Source organism: Thamnophis sirtalis, unplaced genomic scaffold (genome assembly GCF_051295495.1).
Source record: "Thamnophis sirtalis isolate CommonGarterSnake01/CBP01778 unplaced genomic scaffold, rThaSir2_p1.2 scaffold_4, whole genome shotgun sequence".
Lineage (NCBI taxonomy): Eukaryota > Metazoa > Chordata > Lepidosauria > Squamata > Natricidae > Thamnophis > Thamnophis sirtalis.
In genome coordinates this window covers 123,909,729-123,936,109 of record NW_028261384.1, presented here as the reverse complement: position 1 = coordinate 123,936,109, position 26,381 = coordinate 123,909,729, and the positions used below count along the sequence as shown (strand labels likewise).

Genomic DNA, 26,381 nt, shown 5'->3' with positions numbered 1-26,381 from the left:
TGATAATGTTTATTTCTATCTTTTAGTTACACCTACTTCCTTCTGAATGTTGTGTTGATGCAATAATAATAATAAAAGAGATTTATAAACATATTTGGTTTAAATCATACATCACTTGTGGGAATCCTTACAGCGCCAGTTTCTACTTGATTTTGGCATCACTGTTCCAAGAAAATAACCAGACAATCCTTTTTCTTGCATTCAATCATAACAATAAATTCAGCTTTCCTTTCAAGAGCCATGGTGGCACGGTGGTTAGAATGCAGTATTGCAGGTTAACTCTGCCCAGTGTGAGGAGTTCGATCTCAATAGGCTCAAAGTTCTATCTGTAGATAAAATGAGGATGCAAATGATTGGGGGTAATATGCTGACACTAAACTTTTTAGAGAATGCTGTAAAGCACTATGCAGCAGTATATGTCTAAATGTTACAGCTATTGCTATTCAGGACACGTTCCTGGGTTAAAAAAAATCTATCCCAAGGTCTGAATCATTCTACTATTAAGGCTAAAATCAGCCACTGCCATTTTCTAGAGTTCAATCTAGCACATAAATGTGTAGCTAAGATTATGATTTCTCAAAAAAATGAATCTGATTGATATAATGGGATCTTATCAATTATTATTGGATTATGATCCTGGATTTCTACCTAAAAAGACCCATTTCCTTGCTACTGATGTTTTGAAAGCAGCTTTTATCTCTTTGTTCCTCAAGCTGTAAATGATGGGGTTCAAACTTGGGGTCACTACTGTGTAGAGTAGGGCAAGAAGCCTGTTGTTGTCCTGAGAATTTGCCGAGTTGGGCTGAATGTAGGCAGCAATGATTGTTCCATAATACAGGAGAACAACAGTGAGATGTGAGGAACAAGTGGAAAATGCTTTGTGCCTGTTTGTGGCCACTGGCATTGTGAGAATGGAGGAGATAATGAGGATGTAGGTAAAGAGGATGAACAAAAGGGGAACCAAGACAAATACCACAGTTAGTATGGCATTTGCCACTTCATTTTTGTAAGTATCGATGGAAGTCAACCTGAGAACAGGCATGATATCGCAGAAGAAATGGCTGATTCTGTTTGACCCACAGTAGGGAAGGGTGAAGATTGAAATAGATTGCCCCAAACTCACAAAAGCACCAATGGTCCATGAAATGGCAGCTAAATTAGCACATTTCTTGTCGTTCATGATATATGGGTATTGCAAGGGCTTGCAAATGGCAACATAGCGGTCAAATGCCATAGCACAAAGAAGAAAACACTCAGTGACAATAAAGAGAAGAAAGAAGCACATTTGACATCCACAGCCCCAAAAGGATATGGTCTGGTTCCCTGAAAGCAAATTTACTAGCATCTTTGGGCTGATGGTGGAGGTGTAGCCAATTTCCAAGAAAGACAAGTTCCACAGGAAGAAGTACATTGGGGTGTGAAGGGTGGGACTGGAAATGGTGAGGATCAAAACCAGGCTGTTGCCCATCAAAGTCATGAGGTAGAATATTAGAACCAAACAAAATACAAGTTCTTCCATAGACTTGAAATCTGAGAAGCCGAGCAAGAGAAATTCAGTCAAGCAGGACTGGTTGTCTTTTTCCATGGTATCATTCAGATAGAAGCCTGAAAACAAAAAGGAACATTATTGGGCTGCCACAAAGAAGAGGGAATTCATTTGTGATTATATTAGCTGAGTGAATCCCACAGCCACTCTAGGAACTTTTCTCAGAACTCTGTAGTCCTTGGACTCTCAATACACTCCTTCACGTGTGTATATATGTGTGATATTTTATTTTGGTTGCCCTGTCATGCAATAATGCCTGTTATTCTTTCAGGGAGTCTATAAATAATGAAAACTCAATAACAATTACAGACATTTTTACACATTTCCTTTGAAGTACATCCCTTCAACTTCGGAAACTTTGCATTCATAGTCCAATTAGGAAATGAAAAGTATTAGTGGTTAAAGAATCAAACTAGAAACTGGGAGACTGGGAATTCTAGTCCAGTCCAAGGCGCAAAGGCAGCTGGGTGACCATTGGCCAATCATTTTCTCTCAGTCATAGGAAAGAGAGAAATGTAAAACACTTCTGTAAAAAAGAAAAAACCTTGCCAAAAAGACCCCATTTGTCCAGACAATCTCTGGGAATCAGACAGAATTGAAAGGGAGAAAAAAAGGGTAAGGGAAAGATTTGAGATTGGAGAAAAGTTACTTAAAATAAAGGAAGCTTAATTTCCCATTATATGTAATTTGGTTCTCTTACATACCACCGATGATCAGCTATTCCTGTTACATGTTGAATGGCCTTTTCCATTGAGACACAGCATCTAAATGTACATGTTTGAAAGACTTAATGGTTAAAGCATAAGTGAAAAACTGACAGTAAAATTATCTTAATGTTCCACTGAACATCCTCTGGGAAAAAAAATATGTTCTCATGAAGTTACAAAAAATCTTGCAAAGAAAACTGAAGAGATTTGTTCAGGAAGTGTCTGGGAAACAGATAGGATAGAACATAAGGAAGTACAAAAATAAAGGAAGGATTGGAGATCGGAAAAGAAGTGGCTTAGATGAAAGGAAAATAATTTCCCATTAGCTGCGCCTTGTTCCATATTATATCGTCAATGATCAGCCATTCCTCTAACATATCAAATTATCTTTTCCATCTAGACAGGCCAATAAAACATAAAACTCTCCTAATGTTTCACTGAATAACCCTTGAAAATAAAACTACATAAAGTTGCATAAAATGAAGAACCAAGTTATAAAGTATGATCTTACTTTGTCAAACCTTTTCTGATTATTTTTAGAAAGATGGGATATTTCTTCTTAACGAAAGCCTGAAATTGTGTAATATTCGCTGGCAATGTAACAATCTGAAGATTCCTATACCATAGAAGTATCTTCCTATATTCTTTCCTCTGGAAAACAAATGGTTGATATTATGGAGGCCGTTTATATAAAACCACCTCAAAGATGTTGAGGAGCCACTGGATCCTAGAGGACTCAAATCTCCCGAGAGACTGGAGACCTATTTCTCTAATAAGGTCTCGTGACAGAAGCACAAGAACTCAACCTGGAGATTTGGTAAAAGAAGGAAGATTTTCTTGCTGTTTCTGAAAGCCTTGAAAATTTTTGTTCCTCCTTCATCATCAGGAACAGGCTCTTAGATCCTCATATGTGTGCTTTGAATTATATGGCAGGGCAATCTTTTTAATTGTTTAATTGCTGTTGCTTTTAGTTTTTATACTGCGTTAGCTATTCATTTATTTGGGTAAGATGGGTTGCTATGTACATTTGGCAAATAAATGAATCAAGAGCAATAGCAATTAGACTTCTGCACCAATTCACAGTGCTTTTACAACCCTCTCTAAGCAGTTTACAGAGTCAGCATATTGCCCCAAACAATCCGGGTTGTCATATTACCAAACTTGGAAGGATGTAAGACTGAATCAACCTTGAGCCAGTGAGACTCGAACTGCTAGCATCCAGCAGTCAGCAGAATTAGCCTACAATCCCCTATAGAACGATCTCCCCGTTGAGATCCAGACCCTTACTACCCTTCTGGCCTTCCGCAAAGCGACCAAGGCCTAGCTGTTCCGGCAGGCCTGGGGCTGTTGAATTATCCAGCCCCATCCTACGTTATGAATGTTGTTGTATTTTTTAATTGTTGTTTTTTATTTTTATATTCCTCCTTCCCTTTTATTTGTAAGCTGCCCGGAGTCTTCCGAGAGTGGGCGGCATACAAGCTAAATAAACTAACTAACTAACTAACTAACTAACTAACTAACTAACTAACTAACAATGTTGCATTGTAGGCTGTGCCACCACAGTTCCTAAATGAAATGTTATCAAAATTAGCTAATCATTTTCTTGTTCACATGACAAAAATATTATGAACTATACAAGGATCTCAAACAGTGAGTGACAAAAGCTATTATTGTCAACTACAATAATAACAAAGAAATGTTAATGGATAATATTTAATGATACATATAGGTGTGTTATGTGGGGGGGAAATGCTTAGATATCTTACTTAACTGAATTTGTTTTAGAATATGTCATAAAGGTGTAATGTTATTAGAGATCTATTGAAACTGCAAATGAATGCCAGTAGGTAGTTGTCTCTTTAAATATAAATGATTCTAGATAAAAAATATTTTTAAATAATGGTAATTAAATGAGAATTGTGGTACAGGGGTAGTAAATACACAATTTTTCTTTCTTGACTTAAAATGTACAACATGATTTGAATGAAGCATATGTAAGGATGGTGGAAGAAACGGACAGAATATATTTGTAACCAATCGATATGCTTTCTACAAGATGTAACAAAAGATGATATTTTTTTTGGTGTTTTTGTTTAACTAAAACAATAAAAATAATTCAAAAAAATGAATAAATAGACAAATAAATAATGGCTTTATGGTTTAGAATAAGTATTGTATTATTTCTCCACTCGTTGCCATGCAGTTATAATAAATTTAACCCAAACATTCTTATATTTGAAAATAGATATGATATGGTTATTTCTTTTCTGCTCGGTTATCCTCCTACTAAACAAATAGCTCAGAGAAGGTGAGAATGAGGCACAAGATTTATTTTATTTATTTGTATGATTATTTTATTAAATACATAAATATCATAATATGTTGCTATTGCATATCTATTTGCAATTTACTCAAATTCTTGTACTGTAGTGCACTAGTTTGCATATGATTTGAGGAAAACCTGACAAGACATTTCTTCTTCCACACACAGGATGTTAGAAATTAGAGGGAATAATTATACGGAAGAGATCAGTGGGAATGTTGGAGATGGTTTGCCCAATAATTTGGAATTAAATTGGGAGGAAGCTATGAGTGGGTTAGGGAAGGGAAAAAATGTGTATACAGTATATCTACAAATATATTTAAATCTACATACTGAAAACAAATTGCCACATTAATGATAATGTTTATTTCTATCTTTTAGTTACACCTACTTCCTTCTGAATGTTGTGTTGATGCAATAATAATAATAAAAGAGATTTATAAACACATTCTGTTCCAAGAAAATAACCAGACAATCCTTTTTCTTGCATTCAATCATAACAATAAATTCAGCTTTCCTTTCAAGAGCCATGGTGGCACGGTGGTTAGAATGCAGTATTGCAGGTTAACTCTGCCCAGTGTGAGGAGTTCGATCTCAATAGGCTCAAAGTTCTATCTGTAGATAAAATGAGGATGCAAATGATTGGGGGTAATATGCTGACACTGTAAACTTTTTAGAGAATGCTGTAAAGCACTATGCAGCAGTATATGTTTAAATGCTACGGTTATTGCTATTCAGCACTCATCCCTTGTTTAAAAAAATCTATCCCAAGATCTGAATCATTCTACTATTAAGGCTAAAATCAGCCACTGCCATTTTCTAGAGTTCAATCTAGCATATAAATGTGTAGCTAAAATTATTATTTCTCAAAAAAATGAAACTGATTGAATTAAGGAATCTTATCAATTATTATTTGATCATGATCCTGGATTTCTACCTAAAAAGACCCATTTCCTTGCTACTGATGTTTTGAAAGCAGCTTTTATCTCTTTGTTCCTCAAGCTGTAAATGATGGGGTTCAAACTTGGGGTCACTACTGTGTAGAGTAGGGCAAGAAATCTGTTGTTGTCCTGAGAATTTGCCGAGTTGGGCTGAATGTAGGCAGCAATGATTGTTCCATAGTACAGGAGAACAACAGTGAGATGTGAGGAACAAGTGGAAAATGCTTTGTGCCTGTTCGTGGCCACTGGCATTCTGAGAATGGAGGAGATAATGAGGATGTAGGTAAAGAGGATGAACAAAAGGGGAACCAAGACAAATACCACAGTTAGTATGGCATTGGCCACTTCATTTTTGTAAGTATCGATGGAAGTCAATCTGAGAACAGGCGTGATATCACAGAAGAAATGGCTGATTCTGTTTGACCCACAGAAGGGAAGGGTGAAGATTGAAATAGATTGCACCAAACTCACAAAAGCAGAAATGGTCCATGAGATGGCAGCTAAGTTAGCACATTTCTTGTCGTTCATGATATATGGGTATTGCAAGGGCTTGCATATGGCAACATAGCGGTCATATGCCATAGCACAAAGAAGACAACACTCAGTGACACTAAAGAGAAGGAAGAAGCATATTTGACATCCACAGCCCCAAAAGGATATGGTCCGGTTCCCTGAAAGCAAATTTACGAGCATCTTTGGGCTGATGGTGGAGGTGTAGCCAATTTCCAAGAAAGACAAGTTCAACAGAAAAAAATACATTGGGGTGTGAAGGGTGGGACTGGAAATGGTGAGGATCAAAACCAGGCTGTTGCCCATCAAAGTCATGAGGTAGAATATTAGAACCAAACAAAATACAAGTTCTTCCATAGACTTGAAATCTGAGAAGCCGAGCAGGAGAAATTCAGTCAAGCAGGACTGGTTGTCTTTTTCCATGGTATCATCGAGATGGGAGCCTGAAAACAAAAAAGGAACATTATTGGGCTGCCACAAAGAAGAGGTAATTTATTTGTGATTATATTAGCTGAGTGAATCACACAACCACTCTAGGAACTTTTCTCAGAACTCTGTAGTCCTTGCACTCTCAATACACTCCTTCACGTGTGTATATATGTCTGATATTTTATTTTGGTTGCCCTGTCATGTGATAATGCCTGTTATTCTTTCAGGGATTCTAGAAATAATGAAAACTCAATAACAATTACCGACATTTTTACACATTTCCTTTGAAGTACATCCCTTCAACTTTGGAAACTTTGCATTCATAGTCCAGTTAGGAAATGAAAAGTATTAGTGGTTAAAGAATCAAACTAGAAACTGGGAGACTGGGAATTCTGGTCCAGTCCAAGGCGCAAAGGCAGCTGGGTGACCATTGGCCAATCATTTTCTCTCAGTCATAGGAAAGAGAGAAATGTAAAACATTTCTGTAAAAAAAACCTTGCCAAAAAAAGTAAAAACCATTTGTCCAGGCAATCTCTGGGAATCAGACAGAATTGAAAGGAAGAAAAAAAGGGTAAGGGAAAGATTGGAGTTTGGAGAAAAGTTACTTAAATCAAAGGAAGCTTAATTTCCCATTATATGTAATTTGGTTCCCTTACATACCACCAATGATCAGCTATTCCTGTTACATGTTGAATGGCCTTTTCCATTGAGACACAGCGTCTAAATGTACATGTTTGAAAGACTTAATGCTTAAAGCATAAGTGAAAAGCTGGCAATAAAATTATCTTAATATTCCACGGAACATCCTCTGAAAATAAAAATATGTTCTCATGAAGTTACAAAAAATCTTGCAAAGAAAACTGAAGAGATTTGTCCAGGAAGTGTCTGGGAAACAGATAGGATAGAACATAAGGAAGTACAAAAATAAAGGAAGGATCGGAGATTGAAAAAAAAGTTGCTTAGATCAAAGGAAAATTAATTTCCCCTTAGCTGCACCTTGTTCCATATTATATCGTCAAAGATCAGCCATTACTCTAACATATCGAATTATCTTTTCCATCTAGGCAGAACAACAAAACATACAATTTTAGGGATGATGTGTTTCAGGCTCAAAAGTCTTAAATGTTAAAGCATCACTGAAATGCTGACAATAAAACTCTCCTAATGTTTCACTGAATAACCTTTGAAAATAAAACTACGTAAAGTTGCATAAAATGAAGAACCAAGTTATAAAGTATGATCTTACTTTGTCAAACCTTTTCTGATTATTTTTAGAGAGATGGGATATTTCTTCTTAACGAAAGCCTGAAATTGTGTATTATTCGCTGGCAATGTAACAATCTGAAGATTCCTCTACCATAGAGAAAGAAAAAGAATCTTCATATATTCTTTCCTCTGGAAAACAAATGGTTGATATTATGGAGGCCATTTATATAAATCCATCTCAAAGATGTTAAGGAGCCACTGGATCCTAGAGGACTCAAATCTCCCGAGAGACTGGAGACCTATTTCTCTAATAAGGTCTCATGATAGAAGCACAAGGACTCATCCTGGGGATTTGGTAAAAGAATACTAGAGGGCAACTTTTTATTTATTTGTTTGTTTGTCTGTCTGTTTGTCAAACATGTACAAGATAGCAGGTATAAGTATAAACATGGACTTGGTAAAAGAATACTAATAAGGTCTCATGATAGAAGCACAAGGACTCATCCTGGGGATTTGGTAAAAGAATACTAGAGGACAACTTGAACCAGAAGGAAGATTTTCTTGCTGTTTCTGAAAGCCTTGAAAATTTTTGTTCTTCCTTCATCCTCAGGAACAGGATCTTAGATCCTCATATGAGAGTTTTGAATTATATGACAGGGAGCCTCAATCTTTTTAATTGTTTAATTGCTGTTGCTTTTAGTTTTTATACTGCGTTAGCTATTCATTTATTTGGGTGAGATGGGTACCTATGTACATTTGGCAAATAAATGAATCAAGAGCAATAGCAATTAGACTTCTGCACCAATTCACAGTGCTTTTACAACCCTCTCTAAGCAGTTTACAGAGTCAGCATATTGCCCCAAACAATCCGGGTTGTCATATTACCAAACTTGGAAGGATGTAAGACTGAATCAACCTTGAGCAAGTGAGACTCGAACTGCCAGCAGCCAGCAGTCAGCAGAATTAGCCTACAATCCCCTCTGGAACGATCTCCCCGTTGAGATCCAGACCCTTACTACCCTTCCGGCCTTCCGCAAAGCGACCAAGTCCTAGCTGGTCCGGCAGGCCTGGGGCTGTTGAATTATCCAGCCCCATCCTACGTTATGAATGTTGTTGTATTTTTTAATTGTTGTTTTTTATTTTTATATTCCTCCTTCCCTTTTATTTGTAAGCTGCCCGGAGTCTTCCGAGAGTGGGCGGCATACAAGCTAAATAAACTAACTAACTAACTAACTAACTAACTAACTAACTAACTAACTAACTAACTAACAATGTTGCATTGTAGGCTGTGCCACCACAGTTCCTAAATGAAATGTTATCAAAATTAGCTAATCATTTTCTTGTTCACATGACAAAAATATTATAAACTATACAAGGATCTCAAACAGTGAGTGACAAAAGCAAATAGTTAGCTTTTGTAATGTAAAAATGGCCATCCGTTATTCTTGCCTAAAGCTTCTACCATTTTCAATAAATCTGTTTTTATTTGAAATGCTGGAAAATTTCATGAGAGAATGTGGTTCCATTTCTTTTTCTGGCTGTTACAACTTTGCCTCCTGGGGCTTTTGACAGGAACTGAAGTCTTCCTCTTGGCCATCATCATCTACGATCTCTATGTGGCTTTAGGCAACCCTTTGTGATACATGCTTATTGTGAAAGACTAAGGGAAACAACAGTTGCACTGAATATTTTCATAGGCATCTATGTCATTAAGGCTGCTTAATAATCTGTAATCTATTGAAATTCTTTTCACATTGTGTGACATCATGCGTACCCCTCTGATTTTCATGTCAGAAGGATAAGGAAGCTGTTTATGGTTAGATTATATACATAGCATACACTCTATGTACAATGTGCAAAAAAAAAAATATTGCTTTCGATGGCGTCACAAAGGTGCTTTTTTAAAGGGGCCATCTATGTCAAAATTAAACAGCCGTCTCTCAACAGAGGGAGAGCCATACAACATCATCTATCTCCAATCTACATCCCAGTCTTTTCAACAGTTCCAAGAAGGCCCCACACTAATTTGCACCACTCAGGTGACCCTGATGTCACAGATAAATTGCCAGGTGGACTTAGCAACCTGTTAAAAGAATGCAACGATCCAGCTGGATTTGTTGGGCATTTTTCCAGAAAAGTATAATAAGGAGAATACATATTTGATCCTACATGTATTAACTGCAGTTAGAATTGTATTTGCACAGCAGTGGAAGAGTTACAAGATCCCTACGGATGAAAATGTGATTTTAAAAAATATTTAAATTTGCAGAAATGGATAGACTAACACTTACAATTAAGGAAAAGGAAGAAACTAAATACTTTTTGACATGGGACTTATTTTTTCATTAGCTAGTTAATAAAAACAGAAGTTAGAAACATGTGAATATCAAAAAAGGACTAATGATACAAGAGAGTTTTGTTAAAATGGACAAGCAAATAGCATAATAATGATTACTATTATAATTATAGAACTAATACCAATGTAATGAATATTGTTGTAAACATTTTGATTATTATTTCCTAAAAAAAAATATGTACCCAGACAACACACTGTTGAACTAAAAATGAAACTTTTATGTTATAAAATAAAATAAAAATTGCATTAAAAAGAAATGGTACTAATAATTTTAATTTATATTCAAAGCTTAATTCTTTTACTAAATGCTGTAAATGTCACTACAATTTAAGTTTCCTCCTTGCCAAAACAAGGGAATCTGTATATAAATAGTCCATTATAAATTTGAATAAATGGTGGGAGGAGCCAACATCGCAACGTTACATCGTGCAGATTTGACAGTCCGAATCAGCCGATGACACTTTTGCCCCTGGATGGTTCTGCAGGACCTAAACTGTCCCGAAGAGATGGTGACTGGGCCGACAAGACATTGCTGGCGGCAGGGACACCGCAAAGTCCCTGATCAACCCAAGGGAAGTGCTTCCAACCGGTGGCAAACAGGCAGCCCCCAGGCTGATATAGTTGGAGATGGCTCCAGAAAGAAAGAGAAGTGAAAGTGTTTTGTCTGGTGAGGGTTTTTTTTCTTTTCTTTTAGAAGATTGCCCTAAGAAACTTTTTTCTTAAGCTAAATTAGTCTCTTAAGTAAGAACAAAGCAGCGTATTTAATCCCTAATGGACTGCCTTAGAAAGTTTTTTGCTCTTGCCTGTAATGATGTTTTGTGGAGTGAAGTGATTGCAACGTTTCCTGTTTTTCCACTTGAGGTGAAAAGACTGATTTTTCTTTCTCTATTTCTTTTTACTACTTTAACTTTTGTGGCTTAAATTAAAACTTTGTTTTACTTTAATAAATTTATCCTTCTACTTGTTATAATATCATTAAAGATACTTAAGGAAAAGGTTTTTAAAATAGTTGAATCTGCCACTTGGAAGCCGAAGTCTGAAGTATTTTTCTTTTGCTGTTGTAAAAATCTATACTTGTTCACTCCTATTTGACCACACTGACTTTGCAACAGAAGGATTTGGAACTTGTTTTTAAAGCCTGATAAAGACTCAAGGACACAAATAGTGTACTTCTAAAAATACTTTGGCAAGAGTAAGAAAAGGAAAGAAAAAGATAAGATCCTTCTACTTTGAAAAACACAAAAGTACTTGTGCTTAAGATTTAAAATAAAAATAGATATATTCTTCAAAAAATTGTGACAGGCTACAGTGGCAGAAAGTGCCAAATTCCTTTCTTTGCTTTTTCTTTATATTTCTTTTTACCCTAAAAATGGATCAATACTCGGATGAAGAAAACTTGATAATTCAAAACATTTTGGCTGGTCTTCACAACATTTCAGAAGGACTTGAGAGATTTGACAAGAAATGGGACAGACTATAGGGTATCACAAAAAAAGATGATGGGGTTTCTGCCCCAGAAATCAAAGAAGCGAATGAAAATATAAAAAATAAAGATAAGAAGTTAGATGAACTCATTAATGGAGTAAATGTGAGTGAAAGTGGAAAGAAGGGAAGCTGGAAAAGTGACTGATAATTTGGTGCTTCATCCCAAACTCCAAGATGCAGGAGAAAAAGAGAGAGCAAAAAAGATGGAGTTAATAAGACAAATCTATCTAGAAATAAACCTGACAACCAAAGTTAAGCTTACATTAATAACAACTCAAGGATAACAAAGCTACATGAGAGATCGTTTAAGCTCGGAGAGAAGTCTTAAACCCTGGAAACGTCCAGGAAAGAGAATCGAGACAACAGCTGCGAGAGACAAAAGACCATTTTGTTACTGGAAAGACACTGGTTAATAAGGCTATTTGATGAAAAAAAGCTAGTTAATTATTGATGATTAGTAAGTAGAGATTTTAGTACTTTATAGATTGTTCTAGATTACCATTGAATGTTTATTCATTAACATTTAATTTACTATGATATTAATAGTGAAATGATAACCTTAGTTAGGATAAATAACCGGGCCATAGAAATGCTAATGAATACTTTTGGTGATTGATAAGTAGAAATGTTAACATCTCTTAGATTGTCTTACATGTTTAATGTGTATTTTCTTAGCACGTAATTAATTAATCTGGGATTGAGGGAAAAGACCTATAAATCTTATTAATAAATCATTATTTAAAGATGGCTGTAAAGGTATAATATTGTGTGGGCCTGTGGAGAGAAGAGATGAGATAAACAGTAAATAACGTTTAGTCAACTACAATAATAACAAAGAAATGTTAATGGATAATATTTAATGATACATACAGGTGTGTTATGTGGGGGAAAATGCTTAGATATCTTACTTAACTGAATTTCTTTTAGAATATGGCATAAAGGTGTAATGTTATTGGAGATCTATTGAAACTGCAAATAAATGCCAGTAGGTAGTTATGTCTTTAAATATAAATGATTCTAGATAAAAACATGTTTAAATAATGGTAATTAAATGAGAATTGTGGTACAGTGATAGTAAATACACAATTTTTCTTTCTGACTTAAAATTTACAACACGATTAGAATGAAGTATATGTAAGGAAGGTGGAAGAAACGGACAGAATATATTTGCAACCAATCAATACACTTTCTACAAGATGTAACAAAAGATGATATTTTGGGGGGTGTTTTTGTTTAACTGAAACAATAAAAATAATTCAAAAAAATTGAATAAATAGACGAATAAATAATGGCTTTATGGTTTAGAATAAGTGTTGTATTATTTCTCCACTCGTTGCCATGCAGTTATAATAAATTTAACCCCAAAATTCTTATAATTAAAAATAGATATGATATGGTTATTTCTTTTCTGCTCAGTTATCCTCCTACTAAACAAATAGCTCAGAGAAGGTGAGAATGAGGCACAAGATTTATTTTATTTATTTGTATGATTATTTTATTAAATACATAAATATCATAATATGTTGCTATTGTATATCTATTTGCAATTTACTCAAATTCTTGTACTGTAGTGCACTAATTTGCATATGATTTGAGGAAAACCTGACAAGACATTTCTTCTTCCACACACAGGATGTTAGAAATTAGAGGGAATAATTATACGGAAGAGATCAGTGGGAATGTTGGAGATGGTTTGCCCAATAATTTGGAATTAAATTGGGAGGAAGCTATGAGTGGGTTAGGGAAGGGAAAAAATGTGTATACAGAATATCTACAAATATATTTAAAACTACATACTGAAAACAAATTACCACATTCATGATCATGTTTATCTCTATCTTTTATTTACACCTACTTCATTCTGAATGATGTGTTGATGCAATAATAATAATAAATAAAATTTATAAAAAATATATTTGGTTTAAATCATATATCTTTTGTGGGAATCCTTACAGGGCCAGTTTCTACTTAATTTTGGCAACACGGTTCCAAGAAAATAACCAGACAATCCTTTTTCTTGCATTCAATCATAACAATAAATTCAGCTTTCCTTTCAAGAGCCATGGAGGCATGGTGGTTAGAATGCAGTATTGCAGGCTAACTCTGCCCACTGTGATGAGTTCAATCTCAACAGGCTCAAAGTTCTATCTGTAGATAAAATGAGGATGCAAATGATTGGGGGTAATATGCTGACACTGTAAACTTTTTAGAGAATGCTGTAAAGCACTATGCAGCAGGATATGTCTGAATGCTACGGTTATTGCTATTCAGGACTCATCCCTTGTTTTAAAAAATCTATCCCAAGATCTGAATCATTCTACTATTAAGGCTAAAATCAGCCACTGCCACTTTCTAGAGTTCAATCTAGCACATAAATGTGTAGTTAAGATTATGACTTCTCAAAAAAATGAAACTGATTGAATTAAGGGATCTTATCAATTATTATTTGATCATGATCCTGGATTTCTACCTAAAAAACCCATTTCCTTGCTACTGATGTTTTGAAAGCAGCTTTTATCTCTTTGTTCCTCAAGCTGTAAATGATGGGGTTCAAACTTGGGGTCACTACTGTGTAGAGTAGGGCAAGAAATCTGTTGTTGTCCTGAGAATTTGCCGAGTTGGGCTGAATGTAGGCAGCAATGATTGTTCCATAGTACAGGAGAACAACAGTGAGATGTGAGGAACAAGTGGAAAATGCTTTGTGCCTGTTGGTGGCCACTGGCATTCTGAGAATAGAGGAGATGATGAGGATGTAGGTAAAGAGGATGAACAAAAGGGGAACCAAGACAATTACCACAGTTAGTATGGCATTGGCCAATTCATTTTTGTAAGTATCGATGGAAGTCAATCTGAGAACAGGCGTGATATCACAGAAGAAATGGCTGATTCTGTTTGACCCACAGAAGGGAAGGGTGAAGATTGAAATAGATTGTGCCAAACTCCCAAAAGCAGCAATGGTCCATGAGATGGCAGCTAAGTTAGCACAATTCTTGTCATTCATGATATATGGGTATTGCAAGGGCTTGCAAATGGCAACATAGCGGTCATATGCCATAGCACAAAGAAGAAAACATTCAGTGCCACTAAACAGAAGGAAGAAGCATATTTGACATCCACAGCCCCAAAAGGATATGGTCTGGTTCCCTGATAACAAATTTACTAGCATCTTTGGGCTGATGGTGGAGGTGTAGCCAATTTCCAAGAAAGACAAGTTCCACAGAAAAAAGTACATTGGGGTGTGAAGGGTGGGACTGGAAATGGTGAGGATCAAAACCAGGCTGTTGCCCATCAAAGTCATGAGGTAGAATATTAGAACAAAACAAAATATAAGTTCTTCCATAGACTTGAAATCTGAGAAGCCGAGCAGGAGAAATTCAGTCAAGCAGGACTGGTTGTCTTTTTCCATGGTATCATCCAGATGGAAGCCTCTAAAGAAAAAAGGAACATTATTGGGCTGCCACAAAGAAGAGGGAATTCATTTGTGATTATATTAGCTGAGTGAATCACACAACCACTCTAGGAACTCTGTAGTCCTTGGACTCTCAATACACTCCTTCAAGTGTGTATATATGTGTCATATTTTATATTGGTTGCCCTATCATGTAATAATGTCTGTTATTCTTTCAGGGAGTCTATAAATAATGAAAACTCAATAACAATTACAGAGATTTTTACACATTTCCTTTGAAGTACATCCCTTCAACTTCGGAAACTTTGCATTCATAGTCCAGTTAGGAAATGAAAAGTATTAGTGGTTAAAGCATCAAACTAGAAACTGGGAGACTGGGAATTCTAGTCCAGTCCAAGGCGCAAAGGCAGCTGGGTGACCATTGGCCAATCATTTTCTCTCAGTCATAGGAAAGAGAGAAATGTAAAACACTTCTGTAAAAAAAAAACCTTGCCAAAAAGACCCCATTTGTCCAGGCAATCTCTGGGAATCAGACAGAATTGAAAGGGGGGAAAAAAAGGATAAGAGAAAGATTTGAGATTGGAGAAAAGTTACTTAAAATAAAGGAAGCTTAATTTCCCATTATATGTAATTTGGTTCCCTTACATACCACCGATGATCAGCTATTCCTGTTCCATGTTGAATGGCCTTTTCCATTGAGACACGGCATTCTAAATTTGCACGCTTAAAAGACTTAATGGTTAAAGCATAAGTGAAAAGCTGACAATAAAATTATCTTAATATTCCACTGAATATACTCTGAAAATAAAAATATCTTCTCATGAAGTTGCAAAAAATCTTGCAAAGAAAACTGAAGAGATTTGTTCAGAAAGTGTCTGGGAAACAGATAGGATTGAACATAAGGAGGAAAAAGAATAAAGGAAGGATTGGAGATTGCAGAAATGTGGCTTAGATCAAAGGAAAATTAATTTCCCATTAGCTGCACCTTGTTTCCATATTATATCGTCAAAGATCAGCCATTCCTCTAACATATCAAATTATCTTTTCCATCTAGACAGGCCAATAAAACATAGAACTTTAGGCATGATGTATCCCAGGCTCAAATGTCTTAAATGTTAAAGCATCACTGAAATACTGACAATAAAACTCTCCTAATGTTTCACTGAATAACCGTTGAAAATAAAACTACATAAAGTTGCATAAAATGAAGAACCAAGTTATAAAGTATGATCTTACTTTGTCAAACCTTTTCTGATTATTTTTAGAAAGATGGGATATTTCTTCTTAACAAAAACATGAAATTGTGTAATATTCGCTGGCAATGTAACAATCTGAACATTCCTATACCATAGAAGAATCTTCATATATTCTTTCCTCTGGAAAACAAATGGTTGATATTATGGAGGCCGTTTATATAAACCCATCTCAAAGATGTTAAGGAGCCACTGGATCCTAGAGGACTCAAATCTCCCGAGAGACTGGAGACCTTTTTCTCTAATAAGGCCTCATGCCAGAAGCACAAGGACTCATCCTGGGGATTTGGTAAAAGAATACTAGAGGACAACTTGAACCAGAAGGAAGATTTTCTTGCTCTTCCTGAAAGCCTTGAAAATTTTTGTTCTTCCTTCATCCTCAGGAACAGGATATTAGATGCTCATATGAGAGTTTTGAATTATATGGCAGGGAGCCTCAATCTTTTTAATTGCTGTTGCTTTTAGTTTTTATACTGCATTAGCCAGTGATGTGCGGTGAGCTTCATGGCCGGTGAGGCAAGTGCAAATACCCCGCCAAAGCCCTGGTGCCCCATTCCCCATAGATCGGGACACTCACCGGCCATGAAGCTCACCGCATGTCACTGATTCCCTCTGTGTGCTTACCAAAAGCCGCCACCGGCTCGGCCTTGTCTCCTATCTCCAGGCAACCCACTATGTCCCGCGCTTCCATCCCAGCGATGCCGCCTTAGCCTCTTTCTCACTGATTTAGCCGTGCACTCTGCCCGTGGCTTCAGATGGGCCACTCTTTCGAACAGCCCACCGACCAACTCTGTGTTACATGGGAGAAGTCTCGTCAGATCGACAATGGATTGCTCTGGTCTAAAAGGCCTCCTCTCAGTTGGAAGGGAAAGAATGGTGCTCTTTACTCAGGCCTTGTGAGGGATAAAAAACCCCAAGACAGCACAAAAATGTTGAGGCCCAGCCCAGAGGAGCCTGGGAATCACTTAAGTAAGCTTTCCATTGGTTGGGGACGCTCAAGCGGGGTTTGGAGGTGGGTGGGGAGAAAATGGAGTAGAGTTGGAGCCATTTACGGTTCTGGGTTTCCCAAGGGAAAGCGGGGCAGGGACCCAAGAGAGAGCATGGATAAGTTAAATCAGGGAAAGAAATTCTTTAGGCAGGGCTGCAATCCTAAACCTTTCACTTGGAGAGAATTTGTATCGCTTTAGTACAGAACACAGTGGCTCATGTGCAGCAAGCCAGTGGAGAGCCAAATTCCCGGCACGTTAGGAGAAACCCCCTTCTCCCTATCTGCCTTCCCACCTCAGCCACCTCCCCCTCCACCGATGCTAGGCGCTCTTCTCTCAGCCGGTCTCCCACTGCCAGCCATACAAGTTGTGGGGCTCCTCAGGCACCTCAGAGTCTCCCCAAACCTACACAGCCGATTTCCTCTCCCTGCTTCAGAAAGATCTCCCCCAGACTTCTCCTGGTGGCCGCCTAACCAGACTGGGCTCTAAGGATTAAGATCCATTCCGTTCTATCCCTGGAGGGTCGTCACCACCCTTCGGGGTGATCTGCTGGATCTCCATGGCTCGAATCCACCAGAAGAACCGACCCGGAGATCCAGATTTTCAGACGCCTCTGAGGATCGCAAGAGGCAGGATTCCACCCTCCAGAGATGCCTCATCTCCCTTGGGCCACTTCCCCTTTCTACTCGCCACTTCTTTCCCCCACTTCTTCCTTCGCCTTGTTTCCAGTCTTGTGCCTTCCCTTGGCAGTTTGTTTCCAAAGCTCTTGTCCAAGGGAACCCAAAGTTGCCAAGCAAGGGAGTAAGCAAGTAGCAGCGATGCTTCTTCCTCGTCTGATGGAGCTCCAGTTGGTCGTTTGACTAGCTAAACACCCACTGCCTGCCTGCCTGCCTGCCAAGACGGTTTTGGAAAGGTGAACAGGTAGCGCTCTGAGCGGGACAAATGCCCCGTGAAGAACGCTTGGAGTTGTAGTCACCCTCACTGGACTGTTGGAAGCCTCCCTAGCGCTGGGGCTTTCTTCAAATGCGACAGCAGGGCTTTAAAGGGCTCCCCCCCCTTCCCAGCCAGCCAGCCCACCCAGCCCATTCCTCCCCCTGACACTGCTGTGTCCAACAGGCCAGGCATCTCGTGTTTATGGCGGACATAAACACGAGATGCCTGGCCTGTTGGGACACAGCAGAGATGGCGCAGTGGTTAGGGTGCAGTATTGCAGGCCACTTCAGCTGACTGTTATCTGCAGTTCAGCGGTTCTAATCTCACCGACTCAAGGTTGACTCAGCCTTCCATCCTTCCGAGGTGGGTGAAATGAGGACCCAGACTGTGGGAGCGATATGCTGACTCTGTAAACCGCTTAGAGAGGGCTGAAAGCCCTATGAAGTGGTATATAAGTCTAACTGCTATTGCTATTGCTATTGCTATTGCTATTGCTATTGCTATTGCTATTGCTACAGCAGCAAGAACGTCCCTGCCGCTGCCCCTTCCCTCTCTTCTCCGGGTAGAGTGGAGATGGGAGGGGGACTAGGAGGGAAGGGGTCGCTCCTTGGGAGTCTCTAGCCAGCAGCCCCAGGAGACACACACCCCCCAGAGAAGAATTGGGGCCATCAAAGCTCCCACACCCTCCCACCTTTGGGATGCAAGAGACGGCAAGGCTTGCAGCGAAGGGAATATGGACCCGGGAAGGTTGGGGAGGGGTGATGAGTGAGCCTCATCCTTCTCCCCCACTCCTCTCTCCTCTGAAGCGTGCCCTCCGAAATAACCCGCCCAACGTAAGCGTGCTCAACTGCAACAAGGCATGATTCACTGCTCCCAGATCAGCAGGTGGGAGAATCAGTGCCTCCTTTGCATACGAATTTTTTTGCTTTTTAACCCCGGCTTAACTTTTAAAAGGCGAAAAATTCCTTATGCAAAAGAGGCCCCAAGTTCTCTTGCCTCCTCCTATAGTTAACACTAAGCAGACGCCAAGCCACTGTGACTTGGAATCTGGTAGCAACTACCTTGGCTTTAATTATTTTTTAAAAAATCTTTAAAATCTTTCCTTTTCCTGAGGAGACTGCATGTCCCTGACGTTAGCTATTCATTTATTTGGGTAAGATGCTTACTTAGACTAAGTATCATATTATTTCTCCACTCGTTGCCATGCAGTTATAATAAATTTAACCCCAACATTCTTATAATTAAAAACAGATATGATATGGTTATTTCTTTTCTGCTCGGTTATTCTCCTACTAAACAAATAGCTCAGAGAAGGTGAGAATGAGGCACAAGATTTATTTTATTTATTTCTATGATTATTTTATTAAATACATAAATCATAATATGTTGCTATTGTATATCTATTTGCAATTTACTCAAATTCTTGTATTGTAGTGCACTAATTTGCATATGATTTGAGGAAAACCTGACAAGACATTTCTTCTTCCACACACAGGATGTTAGAAATTAGAGGGAATAATTATACGGAAGAGATCAATGGGAATGTTGGAGATGGTTTGCCGAATAATTTGGAATTAAATTGGGAGGAAGCTATAAATGGGTTGGGGAAGGGAAAGAATGTGTACAGTATATCTACAAATATATTTAAATCTACATACTGAATACAAATTGCCACATTCATGATAATGTTTATCTCTATCTTTTATTTACACCTACTTCCTTCTGAATGTTGTGTTGATGCAATAATAATAATAAAAGAGATTTATAAAAATATTTGGTTTAAATCATATATCACTTGTGGGAATCCTTACAGCACCAGTTTCTACTTAATTTTGGCAACATTGTTCCAAGAAAATAACCAGACAATCCTTTTTCTTGCATTCAATCATAACAATAAATTCAGCTTTCCTTTCAAGAGCCATGGTGGCACGGTGGTTAGAATGCAATATTGCAGGTTAACTCTGCCCACTGCAAGGAGTTCAATCTCAACAGGCTCAAAGTTCCATCTGTAGATAAAATGAGGATGCAAACGATTGAGGCTAATATGCTGACACTGTAAACTTTTTAGAGAATGCTGTAAAGCACTATGCAGCAGTATATGTCTGAATGCTACGGTTATTGCTATTCAGGACTCATCCCTTGTTTAAAAATATCTATCCCAAGATCTGAATCATTCTACTATTAAGGCTAAAATCAGCCACTGCCATTTTCTAGAGTTCAATCTAGCACATAAATGTGTAGCTAAAATTATGACTTCTCAAAAAAAAATGAGACTGATTGATATAATGGGATCTTATCAATTATTATTGGATTATGATCCTGGATTTCTACCTAAAAAGACCCATTTCCTTGCTATTGATGTTTTGAAAGCAGCTTTTATCTCTTTGTTCCTCAAGCTGTAAATGATGGGGTTCAAACCTGGGGTCACTACTGTGTAGAGTAGGGCAAGAAATCTGTTGTTGTCCTGAGAATTTGCCGAGTCGGGCTGAATGTAGGCAGCAATGATTGTTCCATAATACAGGAGAACAACAGTGAGATGTGAGGAACAAGTGGAAAATGCTTTGTGCCTGTTGGTGGCCACTGGCATTCTGAGAATAGAGGAGATGATGAGGATGTAGGTAAAGAGGATGAACAAAAGGGGAACCAAGACCAAGACCACAGTTAGTATGGCATTGGCCACTTCATTTTTGTAAGTATCGATGGAAGTCAATCTGAAAACAGGCGTGATATCACAGAAGAAATGGCTGATTCTGTTTGACCCACAGAAGGGAAGGGTGAAGATTGAAATAGATTGTGCCAAACTCCCAAAAGCAGCAATGGTCCATGAGATGGCAGCTAAGTTAGCACAGTTCTTGTCATTCATGATATATGGGTATTGCAAGGGCTTGCAAATGGCAACATAGCGGTCAAATGCCATAGCACAAAGAAGAAAACACTCAGTGACAATAAAGAGAAGAAAGAAGCACATTTGACATCCACAGCCCCAAAAGGATATGGTCTGGTTCCCTGAAAGCAAATTTACTAGCATCTTCGGGCTGATGGTGGAGGCGTAGCCAATTTCCAAGAAAGACAAGTTCCACAGGAAGAAGTACATTGGGGTGTGAAGGGTGGGACTGGAAATGGTGATGGTCAAAACCAGGCTGTTGCCCATCAAAGTCATGAGGTAGAATATTAGAACCAAACAAAATACAAGTTCTTCCATAGACTTGAAATCTGAAAAGCCGAGCAGGAGAAATTCAGTCAAGCAGGACTGGTTGTCTTTTTCCATGGTATCATGCAGATGGAAGCCTGAAAACAAAAAAGGAACATTAAGGGGCTGCCACAAAGAAGAGGAATTCAACCTATTCTGCAAAGCACCTGACGGGAGGAAAAGAAGCAACCGGTGGAAACTAATCAAGGAGAGAAGCAACTCTTTGCCTCCAGAAGTTAAGAATGCCCAAACACTGGACATTTTTAAGAAGCCATTGGAGATCCATTTGTATGAAGTGATGTAGGATTTCCTGCCTAAGCAGGACTAGAAGGCCTTCAAGATCCCTTTCAATTCTGTTGTTGTATTCTATTCTATTCTAAATAACAAATTAAACAATTCTTCTGAAGAATTATTAATAATTATGTAGCTTTCTGAAACTATATGTTTTTCATTTGCATTTACTCAGAGTTAGTAATGTCGATTAAATCCTTGGAAATAAGAAAAAAAGGCTGAAATTTTAATTTAGTGACCGATTCGTTTATTTGTGATTATATTAGCTGAGTGAATCACACAACCACTCTAAAATCTTTTCTCAGAACTCTGTAGTCTTCGGACTCTCAATACACTCCTTTACATGTGTATATATGTGTGCATTTTTTTAAATCCGTTGCCCTTTCATGTAATAATGTCTGTTATTCTTTTAGGGATTTTACAAATAATGAAAACTCAATAACAATTTCAGACATTTTTACACATTTTCTTTGAAGTAAATCCCTTCAACTTCGGAAACTTTGCATTCATAGACCAGTTAGGAAATGAAAAGTATTAGTGGTTAAAGAATCAAACTAAAAACTGGAAGACTGGGAATTCTAGTCCAGTCCAAGGCGCAAAGGCAGCTGAGTGACCATTGGCCAATCTTTTTCTCTCAGTCATAGGAAAGAGAGAAATGTAAGACACTTCTGTAAAAAAAAAGCCTTGCCAAAAAAAAAACCCATTTGTCCAGACAATCTCTGGGAATCAGACAGAAGACAGAATTGAGAGGAAGAAAAAATGGGTAAGGGAAAGATTTGAGATTGGAGAAAAGTTACTTAAATCAAAGGAAGCTTAATTTCCCATTATATGTAATTTGGTTCCCTTACATACCACAAATGATCAGCTATTCCTGTTACATGTTGAATGGCCTTTTCCATTGAGACACAGCATCTAAATGTACATGTTTGAAAGACTTAATGGTTAAAGCATAAGTGAAAAGCCGACAATAAAATTATCTTAACATTCCACTGAACATACTCTGAAAATAAAAATATCTTCTCATGAAGTTGCAAAATATCTTGCAAAGAAAACTGAAGATATTTGTCCAGGAAGTGTCTGGGAAACAGATAGGATAGAACATAAGGGGGAAAAAGAATAAAGGAAGGATCGGAGATTGAAAAAAATGTTGCTTAGATCAAAGGAAAATTAATTTCCCCTTAGCTGCACCTTGTTCCATATTATATCGTCAATGATCAGCCATTACTCTAACATATCGAATTATCTTTTCCATCTAGGCAGAACAACAAAACATACAATTTTAGGCATTATGTGTTTCAGGCTCCAAAGTCTTAAATGTTAAAGCATCACTGAAATGCTGACAATAAAACTCTCCTAACGTTTCACTGAATAACCTTTGAAAAGAAAACTACATAAAGTTGCATAAAGTGAAGAACCAATTTATAAAATATGATCTTACTTTGTCAAACCGTTTCTGATTATTTTTAGAAAGATGGGATATTTCTTCTTAACGAAAGCCTGAAATTGTGTAATATTTGCTGGCAATGTAACAATCTGACGATTCCTATACCATAGAAGAATCTTCCTATATTCTTTCCTCTGGAAAACAAATGGTTGATATTATGGAGGTCATTTATATAAACCCATCTCAAAGATGTTAAGGAGCCACTGGATCCTAGAAGACTCAAATCTCCCGAAAGACTGGAGATCTTTTTCTCCAGTCTAATAAGGTCTCATGACAGAAGCACAAGGACTCATCCTGGGGATTTGGTAAAAGAATACTAGATGACAACTTTTTATTTGTTTGTTTGTTTGTTTGTCTGTTTGTCAAACATGTACAAGATAGCAGGTATAAGTATAAACATGGACATGAATAAAGGAAATGAGTACAAATAATTGGGAACTAAAGGACAGGGACGATAGGCAAGCTGGTGCGCTTATGCACACCCCTTTTATGGACCTGTTAGGACTGGAGTGAGGTCCACTGTAGACAGTTTAAAGTTGAAGCTATGGGGGTTTAAGGATGTAACAACAAAGTCAGGTAGAGAATTCCAGGGAGGTTAGTTAAAATGGACAAGCAAATAACATAATAATGATTTCTATTTTAATATTAGAATTAATACCAATGTAATGAATATTGTTGTAAGCATTTTGATTATTATTTCCTAAAAAAATATGTCACCAGAGAATACATTTTTGAACTTAAAATGGAATTTGTATGTTATAATATAAAATAGAAATGATTTTTAAAAGGAAATTGTCCCAATAATTTAATTTCATATTCAAAGCTTAACCTTCAGTGTACCTACCATCCCTATCCTACTGTCTCCATTTATTTATACCCATTTACTGTGTCCATATTTATGTTTGTACTTATACCTGTTATCTTTTACATGTTTGACAAACTAAATAAAATAAAGCAAAACAAGTGTTGAATGGCCTTTTCCATTAAGACAGAGCATCAAAATTTATAGGCTTAAAAGACTTAATGGTTAAAGCATAAGTGAAAAGCTGACAATAAAACTCTCTTAATATTCCACTGAACATCCTCTGAAAATAAAAATATCTTCTCATGAAGTTGCATCAGTGGCGTGCAGTCAGGGGAGGCAGGGGAGGCAGAGCCTCACCACTGTCATCATGAAAAGAAAAGAAAATGTAAAAGGAAAAAGGCTGACGCAGTTGCTGCCAGAGTCACAGTGGATGACTCTGCTTAGTGCTTAACTGTTTTAAAAAGCCTCTAAAAAAGTGCCCTCTACAGGAGGAGGCGGGAGAACCACGTGCCTCATTTAGTCTGACTTTATGATCACTCGAGCAGAGTTAAGCAAGGGTTAAAAGCTGAAAAATTCCTTATGTAGATGAGGCACATGGCTCTCTTGCCTCCTTCTCTAGAGGGCATTTTTAGAGGCTTTTTTAAACAGTTAAACAGAGTCATCCATTGGGGACTCTGGCAGCAGCTAGCCCAGGCTGACCTCAGCAGCTCTTGCCTTTTTCCTTTTACATTTTTACATTTTCATGATGGCAGGCAAGAGCAGAGTTGAAATCCTCTGTGATTGTGAAACAGCTGGAAAAGATATGTGGGTCGGAGGGAGGGGGAGGAATTCAAAATTAATGCAATTTGTAAGTAATTGTAAGTAATTTGTGTGTGTGCGTGTGTTTGTTTCTTCACTCAAACAAACTCTCTCTCAATTTGAGAGAGAGTTTGTTTGAGAGTGAAGAGAGGAAAGGGGGTGGGAGAGGCAGGGAGGGCAGCCCGCCAGCTTTCTTTCTCTGTGTCTGGGGTAGCCCACCAGCAGAGGCGGGTCTTCTACCTGCCACTGCTGGTGGGCTGCCGCTTTCTTTCTTTTGCACAGAGACGGGCAGCTCAGGTGGGCTGCAGCCTCTGGGCAAAAGAAAGAAAGTGCCAGCCCGCTGCTAGGCTTTCTTTTGCCTGCCACTATGTCCGACATAGAGGCGAGCAAAAGAAAGCTGCGGTGGGCTGGCACTTTCTTTCGCCCACCTGTCAGAACTCAGGCGGGCGAAAGAAAGAAAGTGCTTTAGACAGTGGGATGTCGGGGGAGAAAACTGCCTCACCAGCCATAAACCTCACCGCACGTCACTGAGTTGCATAATGTGAGGAACCAAACTATGAAACAGAATCTTACTTTGTCGATCTTTTTCTGGTTATTTTTAGAGAGGTGGGAGACGACTTCTTAACCAAAGCCTCAAATTCTGTAATATTCACTGAAGATTCCTCTACCATAGAAGAATCTGCATATAATCTTGCCTCTGGAAAAATAAATGTGTGATGTTATGGAGGCTGTTTATATAAACTCACCACAAAGACTCTGAAGGACGTATGGACTCCTGGAGGATCCAAAACTCCAGAGACACTGGAGGACTTTTTCTCTAACAAGATCTTATGACAGAAGCCCTGGGTAGGGCTTATCCTGAGGATTTAGTAAAAAAATATCAGAGCACAACTTGGACCAGGGGAAATAACTTCTTTCTGAAGACCTTCTTGGTCTTTCTGAAGACCAAGTTCCTTTAAAAACCTAGTTCTTCCTTCATTCCTAGGGGCAGGATCCTAGTAGATCCTCATAAGGAGTATTTTATATTATACTAGTGGATAACCCGTCATTGCCTGGGTATTTATTTATGAGGGGGCGGGGGGGAATGTCCAGACCAATAAACCCAATAATGTGATAGAGACAAGGTTTAAAATGTATAAGAAATATTTTGGGGATTCAAACTCAGCCCAGAAATAAAAGAGATAAAAAGGTAATTAATCTTGTCAAAAAAAGAAAAAAAATGTATTTATACTCCTTGTGTGGAGTATTTGCTTGCAGTTAGTGTTAACTATAGTTTTCCCAGTTGCGATGTATGGCTGTGAAAGCTGGACCATAAGGAAGGCTGAGGGCCAAAGAAGTGAGGCCTTTGAACTGTGATGCTGGAGAAGACTCCTGCAAGTCCCTTGGACTGCAAGGCGATCAAACCGGTCAGACCTAAAGGAGATCAACCCTGACTGCTCTTTAGAAGGCCAGATCCTTAAGATGAATACTTTGGCCACCTAATGAGAAGGAAGGACTGACTGGAGAAGAGCCTAATACTGAGAAAGATTGAGAGCAAAAGAAGAAGGGGATGACAGAGAACAAGGTGGCTGGATGGAGTCACTGAAGCAGTCGGTGTGAGCTTAAATGGACACAAGAGGATGGGAAGGCCTGGAGGAATGTTGTCCATGGGGTTGCGATGGGTGGTACACGACTTTGCTACTAACAACAATAACAACATGTTAATTCCTTACAGATTTAAAGAAAGACAATTCAACACAAGGTCATCATAAATGTCAAGATCTCCTTCC

General features: G+C 38.1%; 4 protein-coding genes across 4 annotated transcripts; all 4 read right to left on the bottom strand.

Moving 5' to 3' along the window:
- Positions 1 to 628: 628 nt before the first annotated feature.
- LOC148046360 (olfactory receptor 10A2-like) lies at positions 629 to 1,593 on the bottom strand. The gene has a single exon (XM_087714689.1). It carries the CDS (start codon positions 1,583 to 1,585, stop codon positions 629 to 631), a length of 957 nt encoding a protein of 318 aa, XP_087570815.1. The 5' UTR covers positions 1,586 to 1,593.
- Positions 1,594 to 5,493: 3,900 nt separating this feature from the next.
- On the bottom strand, positions 5,494 to 6,458 carry LOC148046359 (olfactory receptor 10A4-like). Its single transcript, XM_087714688.1, has one exon. The coding sequence runs from the start codon at positions 6,448 to 6,450 to the stop codon at positions 5,494 to 5,496; it is 957 nt and encodes a 318-aa protein (XP_087570814.1). The 5' UTR covers positions 6,451 to 6,458.
- A 7,515-nt stretch (positions 6,459 to 13,973) lies between these two features.
- Positions 13,974 to 14,917, bottom strand: LOC148046358 (olfactory receptor 2G3-like). Its single transcript, XM_087712005.1, has one exon. The coding sequence runs from the start codon at positions 14,907 to 14,909 to the stop codon at positions 13,974 to 13,976; it is 936 nt and encodes a 311-aa protein (XP_087568131.1). The 5' UTR covers positions 14,910 to 14,917.
- Positions 14,918 to 20,395: 5,478 nt separating this feature from the next.
- LOC148046357 (olfactory receptor 10A2-like) lies at positions 20,396 to 21,360 on the bottom strand. Its single transcript, XM_087714687.1, has one exon. The coding sequence runs from the start codon at positions 21,350 to 21,352 to the stop codon at positions 20,396 to 20,398; it is 957 nt and encodes a 318-aa protein (XP_087570813.1). The 5' UTR covers positions 21,353 to 21,360.
- Positions 21,361 to 26,381: the final 5,021 nt, after the last annotated feature.